This window comes from Notothenia coriiceps, unplaced genomic scaffold, assembly GCF_000735185.1.
Source record: "Notothenia coriiceps isolate Sejong01 unplaced genomic scaffold, NC01 NC01_scaffold00036509, whole genome shotgun sequence".
Classification (NCBI taxonomy): domain Eukaryota; kingdom Metazoa; phylum Chordata; class Actinopteri; order Perciformes; family Nototheniidae; genus Notothenia; species Notothenia coriiceps.
Genome location: NW_011369210.1, coordinates 104,200 through 116,685, shown reverse-complemented (window position 1 = coordinate 116,685; position 12,486 = coordinate 104,200). Strand labels below are relative to the sequence as shown.

At 40.7% G+C, this 12,486-nt stretch overlaps 1 protein-coding gene across 2 annotated transcripts in view; it reads right to left on the bottom strand.

Annotated features, from left to right (window-relative positions):
• Positions 1-326: 326 nt before the first annotated feature.
• The window catches only part of kiaa0753 (KIAA0753 ortholog), a 21,421-nt gene continuing 9,261 nt past the window's right edge, over positions 327-12,486 (bottom strand). For both annotated transcript variants that reach the window (XM_010792479.1, XM_010792480.1), the window contains exons 13-18: positions 10,223-10,291; positions 9,904-10,074; positions 9,202-9,283; positions 8,878-8,998; positions 2,845-3,078; positions 327-1,123 (exon numbers count right to left, since the gene is read on the bottom strand). In XM_010792479.1, the coding sequence (XP_010790781.1) occupies positions 970-1,123; positions 2,845-3,078; positions 8,878-8,998; positions 9,202-9,283; positions 9,904-10,074; positions 10,223-10,291 (831 nt within the window). In that variant the 3' untranslated portion in view covers positions 327-969. The remainder of the gene's footprint in view (positions 1,124-2,844; positions 3,079-8,877; positions 8,999-9,201; positions 9,284-9,903; positions 10,075-10,222; positions 10,292-12,486) is intronic.

Genomic DNA, 12,486 nt, shown 5'->3' with positions numbered 1-12,486 from the left:
ATTGAATGTGAGCTAATGCATTCAGTCACTGTATGTCCCCTGTCAGAGGCTGGTCCCCACGGACCGACACCACATTTGAATGTGTCTTCTGGATGGCTTTCGTGTTGCTCACCAGGGTCATCTTCTAACACTACGAAGCCCACCCTTGTTTATTTTTCATTCAACATGAACAATTATGCAGGATTCAGTAGCTTGGGAACAACCGTTTATAAACTAATGGCCATTTGTTTTGACTCTGTAGGAAAAAATAAATCAAGAAATCAAGAAAAGACTGAAAATCTCCTTATTTAGGGGTGTTAAACTAAATGTCCAAACATGTTAATATTTATTTTCCAAGGATAACACATTTAATAGTGACGAGAAATTACACTTTTTGCTGCTTTTAGACACTTATTAAGACATTAAAGCAAACAAAGCCAATCAGGTTACAAAGGTTCAAACATGATTGTTGGCTTCCTGGTCATTTTGTTGGAGACGACTCAAATTAATTTATTTCCATATTCCAACATGGAAATAGAATATGTGAGATATCCTCAGGGAGATTTAAACCAAGTGCAAGGGAAGAGCTTTAATCTTATAATCCTCTGTAATGTCATAATGGTCTCTCTGAGCTTATCTAAAAGTAAAGTAACTTTCCCTTTGGAATTCAATCGCAGATACAGAAGGACCACGAAGAGTTATGTGACTAACGCTCCCTGTGCAATACCACACTGTCGCGTCTGCCGCAGCTTCATTAAAACATGCCTATAATTCAAATGAAATAGAGATCTAAAAATTGACACAATAAGTACATACGTGAAAGAGTTTAATTCCAAAATGTATATATAGAGAAACATGACTAATTATCACATTCCTTGTCGACAAAGTGAAACTAGATCTTTGATATTTACATCGTTTTCGCTGAAAATAAATACATATTATAGCCATTTGTAGAAAAACTGCTACATCCATGATGCTCCATAATACATCCTATTGGCTGACCAAAGCTGCAGCTGAAGCAGGAGGCGACTGGATTGGCTGAAGGAACTCTGAGGTGAACACGGCCTCTGCGTACTCCTCCACAACATCCTGAAACTCTGCTGCCACATCGGCCAGAGCCTCGGACAGCAGCTCCTCTGCCAGGCTGTGGAACGAGGAAGAAAAGAAGCAAGATATTCTCTTTGAAACCAAGATGCAAAGAAAGCTCCCATTCAGTTAAAAATACATTTACAAACTTTGAATTGAATGTAAAAGTCAAAATCTAACATCTGACAATTCTTGTTCTGCATCACAATAAATGAAACAAAGAGAGAATATATGACAAATGACAACTGTGAATATAAACTAGACCAATTATTCTTTGATTTGAGAATAGGGCTTTTTAAAATAGCTTTTTATTTTTTTATTATTAATTTCTATAAATAAGATGGATACCTTACTTAAATATGAACTGATTGAGACAATTCGAGAAAATGTCAGCCTCAAGTTGTTTTTCTGTTTTCAAACTGCAAAAAGGCGCAATCAAAGCTGTTTTTCTGTTTTCTGACTTTCAGAACTGCATATGGAAAAAAGGAAAGAAAATACGTCAAAAGCGTGCAGCGTTGTGATCATTATCTGAAGCAGACTGGCGTAAAAAAACTGAATTATTAGGTTGTCGGTGTAACAAAACAATGAGAGTAATTGTGTGATGTTGAATTACCTGTACCTTAGAAGAGCAAAACAAGATTGCTTTGCTCTTAACACTTTATACAGCGTAAATTAGAATGGAACTAATCAGGAACAGCTATTAAGAAACATTTTATAACACTAACATGCTAAAAGCTATCTAGCTCTACTGACTTTTCATTATTCTGAATGTTTACTGCTTCAAATATAATGCAATTCTCAAGTAATTATAGAGCAAAAGCTTCTCATTAATATGAAAACAAAAGGAATATCTTCTCTTTTGGAGGCTGATGTATTATTATGCATGGTCCTAAATAAAAATGTATGAGTAATAATTCAACCCTGAATTATTATGCTATTCTGTTTTGCAGTGAATTTTCATATTCATCCGTCCACTAGAATAAAATAAAATATTAAAGCGGTTCAAATGATGCGATGAATAGCTTGAAGTTAGTATGTTTTCTGTGTTTGGTCTGTGCTAAAGTTGTTTTATGTTGCAGTCAATCTGTTGACTGACAGAATGAATGGTGGGTTTGGATCCACTAGACGCCTCATTACCGACTCATCAGACAGACAGGATGCTACAAAGTGTGTCAAACTGTAGACGTCTGTATGTTTTTGTTCTTTCTTTAAAAACAGAGGTAACTGGATGGCTTCGTCTCAGACATTATCCTTATTTTTCTCCAAATTCAGAAAAGCACAGACCATTAGTTTTGGTTTATTGATGTTGGACAGTTAATGAGCCAGCAAGAGAAGCAGTCAGATCCCACGAGTGGGACCGGGCATTAGTCTTTTCTGCTCTGAAGCAAAAAACAATGTATTGAGCTGTTTACAATCCCCTGCATATCTATGACTCAGGGAGACCTACAAAAACCTTCTGAAGTGTAGATCTGATACCTCAAAAACATGGATTCAGTATGCTCAGTAAGAGGAGAGGGAGTATTCTGCATTGCAGCAACTTAAGAATTCTGTTAAGTATGCAAATGTGTGAGTGGGAGAACAACAGTGAACACCAGGGACACACTATGCAAACCATGAACTCCTTTTGCTCAGAGAATTGAGCTCGTCCAAGGACAAAATAGAGAGAAGAGAGGACAAATGTAGTTTCTATGTGGCTCTGGTAACACAAACTAAGCATTTGATTCTGCTAATGTGTTAGAGAGGAGCCCAAAGGCAGGTGAATAAACTGTTAGACGCTACCTGTCTGCGATGGCCCAGGGGTTGAAGCTGCCGACAGCCTCGTGAGACACAACGCGCAGGTAGGCCTCGTAGTCTTCCCTGTACCCACGGATGTTCCTCAGCATGCTGCCTGGCACAGAGATAACAGTCCCCCTGCTCCTTTCCACTGGGCCTGGGAACACGGTGCTATGTCTTGGCTGTCGTTCATCTTGGGAAGCCTCCTCTGTCAGGCTGTTCTCAGAGAGGATGCTATGTCTGAAGAAACACAAGAGGAGGATCATGAGAGGAGGCAAGCTGGTAGATTTCCACAACACCTTTTTATTACCTTTAGCGTATTTCTGTATGAAATGGAATTTCTGAAGGCTGTGGAGAAGAGGCAAACACATTTATTGATGTGGCAGTCAGAATGGAGTGCAGCACAGTACTGTCAATGACCAGAAACAATATTTGTGATAAGTGTATGAGAGGTCTCCAGCGATCTGGTCTGCCTCTTGTTTAGAGAGCTGGGGCTCAGCTGGGCATTGCCATGGTATGGCCTGATAATCCTCTCTGCTTGAGCAAATCAGTCTGGATGCTGCGACGCCGCTTTCTGTGCTATATTTAGTGTTGCAGCAGCTCCCAAAGCATAGTGCCTCCCCTTTGTGCTCCCCGGCCTCAGCTGAACCTGTTTCTGTTTTGACTGTGAGGGCTGCAAACCACAGGGTGGCCATAAATACCAAACTGTCAGCACTGTCAACTCTGCTTACAGTCTGCAACAGGTCGAATCACTGTCTGATGGCCGTCTGAGGACCATTGAGGTCAAAGAATTCACTTCGTATTTATATTGTCAGAATTTCAACCTGCTTTTTGTGCCGAAATCAAAAAGAAGACTCACAAACCTGCCTGCCTTTCTTGTAGACATTCAGACAACGTGGATGCATCTTCACAGCCAAGTTTAAACTTCAATACATATGTGTGATTGTTAACGGAAATCTTATGACTATTTGTCTGTATTTATTAGGATCCCCCATACTCTTAGAATGTGTGCATTAAGATCAGAGGATAAAAAGAAAACATACCATATAAAGAAAACAAGACAAAAAATATAAGTACAACTACCAAATCGGCTCAGCGCACAGGTTAACCTTCATACGCATACATTACAATATTTCCTGAGTATTGAACTCATACATCTTTATATTATTTAGTACACAACTCTGAAGCTTGTTAAAGGACAAGAAATAGCTGAATACGACATATGTAGTGAACATTTCATTAAATTATTCCTCCTGTGTGGTCACAAGGGTGTGTGTTTATGTGTAGGCTGTATGAAAGGGTAACGTAAATTACACGGTTAAAACTAGGGTTGGTGAGAAAAAAAATTGATTTCCATATCAATCATGACATTAATTGCTGATGCTACTTTGTCGATACAGCAGCCACTGCTGTCAAGGCAGTTTTTGAGAAAAAAACATCCCCTATGGAGCAGAGCAAGTCTTAGCATAGGCCAGTCCACATTAAACATGGGGCATGGCTCGATTTTTAACAATCATTCAAGGTAGCAGCATGGAAAACATACACATCCACTAGTATCAAAGCTAAAGGCAAATATAGGGTAGCATTTTAGATGTATTGCCAGTTGGGATGTGTTGTACATTCAAAAAACACATCTATCACAATTAGTATAGTATAGTTAGATTGTAGCCCTAATAGGAACACCTAAAAAACGTTTCTAATTTACAACTTGCACCACCTGGAAAAGACCAAAAATGAATATACAACGTAACCTAATAGCAAGAACCCATCAATTGATTTCCAAGTTTGCCTTCTAGTTTCTGTAAAAAAGCTCCAGTCATGAATTACATGGCAACCCGGGACCCGGCCACGTTGCCAAATGAGAAATATCAAAAGGGATGACGGCTGTGCTCAATCCGAGTTGGACAAAGCCAAATGTGACTCAGAGAAATCAAGAGGTTTACAAGGTAGACTCACAATGGAGCTTTTGAAAACAGCAGGACAGACACAGGTGGAGGAGAAGTAGCACGGAGGACAATTTATAGTGTTGCAATTTCCGTGCTTATTCAGTGAAGCTCTACCCAGACCTCCTTTATATTCCAGGTGTGTGATCTCTTGTACATTAATCAGGTGGAATCTGAGTCTTTGCAAATCTAAGGTCATGACTGGATGCAATGAATAGGAACATTGCAAATCTACCAGACAACCAGTTACTGTGCAACGCGGCTTTTGGCTTGTTTGTAGTACTTGGCCTAAAAGGACTGTAGCTGTTAAACAAAGAGGCCGTGAAGTGAGAGAGCAGATAAAAAAGAAATACATGAAAGGGTTTGAATATTGCTGAGTGGGGCTTTCATCTTTTCATTGATTTGTTTGACCTGCTGATGCAGCTGGGGTTGGTCAGTCAGCGTTAGCAAAGAGGGGGGGACAATCTGTGTCTGGGCTCTTCGCCATGGATACATAAATCTTATCTGCAGCTCTGCTGATGTTTCCAAAGATGAAATCTCTCACTCCATTGTCTGTGTGGTCGTTTGATAGCACTCTCACAAACACAAGCACAAAGTCAGCCGAGGTAAAGAATAATAGATTCTGCTTTCGGGGAAAGCACCTGTATAGAATAAAAATAATCTGTTCTATTTCCTACTCTCTCAATGTGTCTGATTTGAAAATGGCATTCCCACGTTAGTCCTCTGTGCCTCTATAACAGCACTTAAAATAAAAGCTGTTAACCATAACCATTAACAGTCTGCCAGTGTCCCAGTCATCCTTCAATTCAATCAAATGAGCTACAGAACATTTCTGGTGTCACAAATGTGGTTCCTTGGTGTGTGTTTAAAATATGTGTGTAGAGATAGCATGCAGGACTCTGTTTTCCTGCGTACAGCAGCCACTGTTGTGTCCCTCTGGACAGACAAATGTGGGTTACAAGCAGCCAATCAGGGCAGAGACAGCACATGATGAGCTCTTCACATTTTGCTCTTCCAAACCTCCAAATGTAAGCTTCACTTTCTACTACACTGAACACTTGAAGAGTCAACACTGACAGAGGATTAACACACACCAAAAACCAAACTTAAAATGCATTCCTGGGCCATTTTTCTCTCTTTAGAAACTGAGTATGTTTTATTCCTCTGCTCAGTTGCTGTACAGGCTAAATGAAAGCAGAGTCTGATCAATCTCATCAATCATTTTCTATTCCCTCTCTCCTTAAACCCAGTATACTTCTCGCTTATTGCACACTACTATCAATTATCTGATAGCATGCATTCGATTATCTAGATGGACCTGAAGCTTGCTGCAGTTACGAACACTTAATGGGACATGTGTTTTTCGCAATAACACTTTTCACTGTCCATAGAATGACTGTTCCTAATGAGGTCAGTATGTTGACTCTGGGATCGAACTGACGCAAAATCATTAAATCAAGCTTATTTCCTCAGGCTGCAGATGAAACATGTCAGCTGTCACGAAGGATTACTTCAGATTCTGTCATTTCCTGTTTAAGACCTCCACATTGTGACAATTATTCAACCACAGAACAATTCAACCAGCAGACTGCCACACGTTTGGGTCATGCTAGTTCTGTGTTAATGCGGCTCTCGCTGGTATCGCTGATGAAACAAGCGGCAGGGTTTTGTAGTCAAACTTCTCTTCCCTTAATCTCCACTGTGATGTGAAATGTGCCACCCGGGTGATTTTAGAGCGAGCAACACTGCAGGACAGGCAGCCCGCTCCTCTCCCTTACAGCTCAGCTCTGTTTACTGAGCAACTCCTTGGCCCCAGAAGACAGCTCTATAAAACAATGTGCCTAATAAATACAAGTTCCCCTTCTATGTCACACCAAATGACTCCCTACTTCCAACTCGATTCCTTCCAAAAGGAACTGAGCCCTGTGGGAGAAAAATCGTTTTCAACAAGTTGTTCTGGCACCAGGATATATAGCTTAAGAAAAAGCTACAAATCTGCTTTTAGTATAGTTCACTAACTGCAACAATTGTTACATTTACTGGCACATTTTTCTCTGTCAGCTCTTCTGATGAAGAAAATATGAAAACTTGAATTACATATGCACATTAAGAGCTCTATTTCCAAACAAAAGGACTAACTTATCCAGGTAGCTGACAAGTAACTTCTTTAAAAAATTGGGTCTTCATTCAGTGGAGGGCGATGGAAATAATGTCAACAAATAATTACCTTAGATTGTTATTATTTTGCTAATGCTACCGTCAGAAGAAGTGCTTGGCAATTGTTTAGCCACATAATATTTAATTTACATAACTTTCATTAACAAAGTTGTGCTGTTATGCTGAGTGAGACATTTAAAAAAAGGACTATGTTGATCAATGTACCGACATAAACCAATAAATCCAACAATAGTCAAGAAATATCAGATGCCCCCATTCAAAATATAAACCAATATATGAGTTCTATAGAGAATACATCAACCACTTGTTAACACACCAATGCTAACATTCGTATTAAATAGTTAATGATATCTTCTGTTCTATATTTGTCATTTATTCAGGCCCCTTTACAGAGATTTTGTTTCACTGACATCAGAGATTTTTTCCACCGCTCAATGTCAAAGAAATCCTAATTACATCGGAGGTGAGTCCATGTGTCAAAGAGAAAAACATGACAAGGTCCAGCCGAGTGCCAAAACATTTAAAAAAGATATTGTAATTTGGACTGAGTATGAAAGTGATGCAGGCAGATCTGTCCCTCTTTGATGCTAAAATGAGTCAGGGAGTTTCAGAACAAATGAGCTGGCAGTTCTCAAATGACTTTATCCCTGTTAAAAGCAGCTAGCATGGATACCTCTGAAGAAAAAAAAACCCCTTATCAAAAACCAATAAACTGAATACTTGACATCCCAGCACTCTTGTCTGTCAAAACATAGAGCTATTACTTGATGGAAGAAAGCTGAGTCCAAGATGAGTCAAAGTGGATCAAAGGGCAACCTGAGGCACTCCATGACTGACCGACTTTAATTTACTAATGTTAATGCTTGAATTTGTTTGAGGGGATCCTGCTTTTGTGTATCAACAACTTCTAGTCCTTCCTCTCTCTTTGCTACTCCTCCCAAGTTCCTCATTCATTTAAGCAGCTGCAGCCAAAGCCCTGGGCAGTGGAGGGTCTCTCTGTGGAGTCTGCTGCCTGAGTCAGGAATAGACTTTGCCCTGAGTACGGGAGCCACCAAGTGAGTGTTTGTGGGATGACTAAGATCTCCCGGTGGGAGGGCGATTAGAGGACGACCATTATGTGGGAAAAAATACCATGTGCATCGTTGGAGAGACATTTACCACTTTTTATCAAGTCTTGAAACCTAATTTAACCAGAAATGAATGACTTCCTGTGGATGAGGCTGCTGTTGCTTTTAGAATTGTAACAGCAGTAAGTCCTGAACGGCAATTTAAAACGTTTATTTTCTCATATGAATTGCAATCAAAGTTACTAGGCTGCGTTCACACAGCGCGACCCAATTGCTGCCAATCTGTTTACTTTTCGAAGATGAGCTGGCCTCTTTTTTTTCTTTCTAAATCACGCAACGAGGTGACAACCAATCAAATTGGTCTTCCTGCCAGCCCAGAATGATGACAAATGATGATCTACAGTGACCTGAAGGCCCAAGAAATGATGTGACTTTTCAGACTGAGATGGATTGCAAAACAACAGTATTGTATTCAATTAGCGTAAAATCCAAAATATCACATTGTATATGATTTGTGCACAAAAACAGATCTGAGTCATATCTGCAAAAAAATACTATTTTTTGAACAGGGGGTTATATCATAATGTCATCAACTAAATGTACTGTATTTTCTTGGAGCCATGACTACTAAAATAAGGGGCTAAGATCTTTAAGATTTGGGAGGAAGTTAAATAGGTCAAACCCTGATGCTGCACTGCAGTGAATATATTCTGGTAGCACTCCCGGATGTGACTACTGCGATTAGAGGATGAATGAAACAGCGAGGTGGGAAAGCAATCAGTAGGAAGATGACATTTAAAAATGGTGGGTTATGTGAGTGAAGAAATCAGGTGAAGGACAAAGTAACCCACCCAGTCTCCACGGGTTTCTGTAAGACAATATCTGCTGCAGATCCCTGCCTCAGCACTGGCCTTGTGAGTCTAATCGGCTGAGGAGAGGCTGGCCTGGAGCCTGGAGCACCGCACTGGGGTCCTGAGGAGAGGAGAGAGGAAGAAGAAGGGGAAAGGGAGGGATGGGGTGGAGCAGGGGGATAGACAGAGAGAGCTTACTGTCAGAATGACAAGTAATCACCTATTCTTATCAGCTGTAGCATTGTCTCCACCTAGAGGAGACATGTGGGAAATGATTTCTGTGAATGCTGTTAAAGAGGACAATCAAGAGTTTAGTTTGTTTACCTGCTGCTGATGGTTGGTCCCAGTGAAGAGGGTCTGAGTAGGCGATTGAAGCAATTCGTCTCCTCACTTCCTCCTGATCTTTCTGCTCAGACACAGACAGATACATTTGTTTTATAATAATAATAATTCAACTTTGTGATGTAACACCTTCTAAACACAGTTACAGTGCTTTCCAAAAAATACCCAACACATATAAAACACAAAGAGACCACGCAAACAATTAAACACATCAGAAACACAGAGAATGAAATAAACAAAATGAAATGAATCTAAAAAGTCTTAAAAAGTTGCTGAAAAGGGTCCATTCCCTTTGTGTATGTATCTGGACCTTCTTGGAACGACCAGGAGCGACATAACTGAGGATCTTAGGGTATGGGAGGGTACAATGGGCAATAATAGTTTTGATGAAACACCTCAGGACAAGGCTTTGAAAGTAATTCAAAAAATATTTCTAAAAGCAACAGGTAGCCAGGGTAAGAAAGCCAGCATTGGTGGGTTGTCATCGTAATTCCTAGCTTTAAAATCCTAGCAGCAGTGTTTTGCAAGCAAATTCTCGACCTGCCAATCGACACTGCAACAGTAAACAACACCAGAGCGAAGCTGTCACAGTACCTCTCTATAAATAACAGCTCAATCACTGGCAACCTTTGGGGTTCCAGACTGACCTTCGGTTTGAGGGTCTTTCTGCCAGGCAGCTCTCACCTGTATCTCCTCCATACGAAGCAGCATGCTCTCCAGGGTGGGGGCCTGCAGCCTACACTGGGCCGTGCCCTCCAACTCTCTGTCCGTCTCGGCCGCCCACGCCGCCCGGGCAGTGTCCTCCAACAGATCCTCCAGCAGCGCCTCACTCAGCTGCTCAGCACTCTCTGCTGCCTGTGGAGGACAGCGTTCACAACAGAATAAATACATGAAGAACAGTGGGTGGAATTCAAGGGCATGATACCAAACTCAAAGTGTATTCAATAGCAAGGGAAATTGTCTTCTCCCCTGTGAAAAATGTTGCATCAGCAGCACAGCTCACCCTCTCTGCAGGCTGCTCAGACAGCTGATCCCTCAGTGAGGAGCTGATCCTGGTCCTGGACTCACCAATCTGAAGGTTAACAGAAAGTCAAATTCAGTTCAACTAATCCCAAGCAAGCATCAATCATTATCTTATAGTCCATACAAACAATTCCATTACAAAAAGTCAAACTTTATTAGTCTTTTGGTTAATATAAAATGCACTGATCCTCATTTGATGAATTAAAATGTATATATTGTTTCCCTTAAGCCAGGGGTGTCCAAACTTTTTTCACTGAGGGCCACATACAGATCAATATACAAAGGGCTGTGCCGCTCACTAGAGGCTACATCACAGCTTACCACAGGTTTTCATTTCTTTTGTTGGCAGCTCAATCTTTAAAACAGAAGCTTCAGATTGCTTATAAACATAGGAAATATGAAGGGTAGATTTCAAGCTTGTTAAGTAATTAAGTTTTTTTTTTTTTTAAATGTTCAACTTCAATTGACTGGATCTATTTGAAAAGTGGGCTTATTACCACACGAATACTGTGTTACATATTTGTGTGTTACATTTATATTTAAGAAGTAGTATACAGTGGGGCAAAAAAGTATTTAGTCAGCCACCAATTGTGCAAGTTCTCCCACTTAAAAAGATGAGAGAGGCCTGTAATTTTCATCCTAGGTACACTTCCACTACGAGAGACTAAAATGGGGAAAGAATCCAGAAAATCACATTGTAGAATTTTTAATGAATTAATTGGTAAATTCCTTGGTAAAATAAGTATTTTGTCACCTACAAACAAATAAGATTTCTGGCTCTCACAGACCTGTAACTTCTTCTTTAAGAGCCTCCTCTGTCCTCCACTTGTTAACTGTATTAATGGCACCTGTTTGAACTGGTTATCAGTATAAAAGACACCTGTCCACAACCTCAAACAGTCACACTCCAAACTCCACTATGGCCAAGACCAAGGAGCTGTCGAAGGACACCAGAAACAAAATTGTAGACCTGCACCAGGCTGGGAAGACTGAATCTGCAATAGGTAAGCAGCTTGGTGTGAAGAAATCAACTGTGGGAGCAATTATTAGAAAATGGAAGACATACAAGACCACTGATAATCTCCCTCGATCTGGGGCTCCACGCAAGATCTCACCCCGTGGGGTCAAAATTATCACAAGAACGGTGAGCAAAAATCCCAGAACCACACGGGGGGACCTAGTCAATGACCTGCAGAGAGCTGGGACCAAAGTAACAAAGGCTACCATCAGTAACACACTACGCCGCCAGGGACTCAAATCCTGCAGTGCCAGACGTGTCCCCCTGCTTAAGCCAGTACATGTCCAGGCCCGTCTGAAGTTTGCTAGAGAGCATTTAGATGATCCAGAAGAGGATTGGGAGAATGTCATATGGTCAGATGAAACCAAAATAGAACTTTTTGGTAAAAACTCAACTAGACGTGTTTGGAGGAGAAAGAATGCTGAGTTGCATCCAAACACCATACCTACTGTGAAACATGGGGGTGGAAACATCATGCTTTGGGGCTGTTTTTCTGCAAAGGGACCGGACGACTAATACCGTGTAAAGGAAAGAATGAATGGGGCCGATGTATCGTGAGAGTTTTGTAGTGACAACCTCCTTCCATCAGCAAGGGCATTGAAGATGAAACGTGGCTGGGTCTTTCAGCATGACAATGATCCCAAACACACCACCCGGGCAACGAAGGAGTGGCTTCGTAAGAAGCATTTCAAGGTCCTGGAGTGGCCTAGCCAGTCTCCAGATCTCAACCCCATAGAAAATCTTTGGAGGGAGTTGAAAGTCTGTTGCCCAGCGACAGCCCCAAAACATCACTGCTCTAGAGGAGATCTGCATGGAGGAATGGGCCAAAATACCAGCAACAGTGTGTGAAAACCTAGTGAAGACTTACAGAAAACGTTTGACCTCTGTCATTGCCAACAAAGGGTATATAACAAAGTATTGAGATGAACTTTTGTTATTGACTAAATACTTATTTTCCACCATAATTTGCAAATAAATTCATTAAAAATCAGACAATGTGATTTTCTGGATTTTTTTTTCACATTTTGTCTCTCATCGTTGAGGTATACCTAGGATGAAAATTACAGGCCTCTCATCTTTTTAAGTGGGAGAACTTGCACAATTGGTGGCTGACTAAATACTTTTTTGCCCCACTGTATATATATATTTGGTTCCCAGTTCTATATGCACAAAAACATTATGTTTACATCTCACCCAAACCTGACAGCAGAAGAAAGACTCCTACT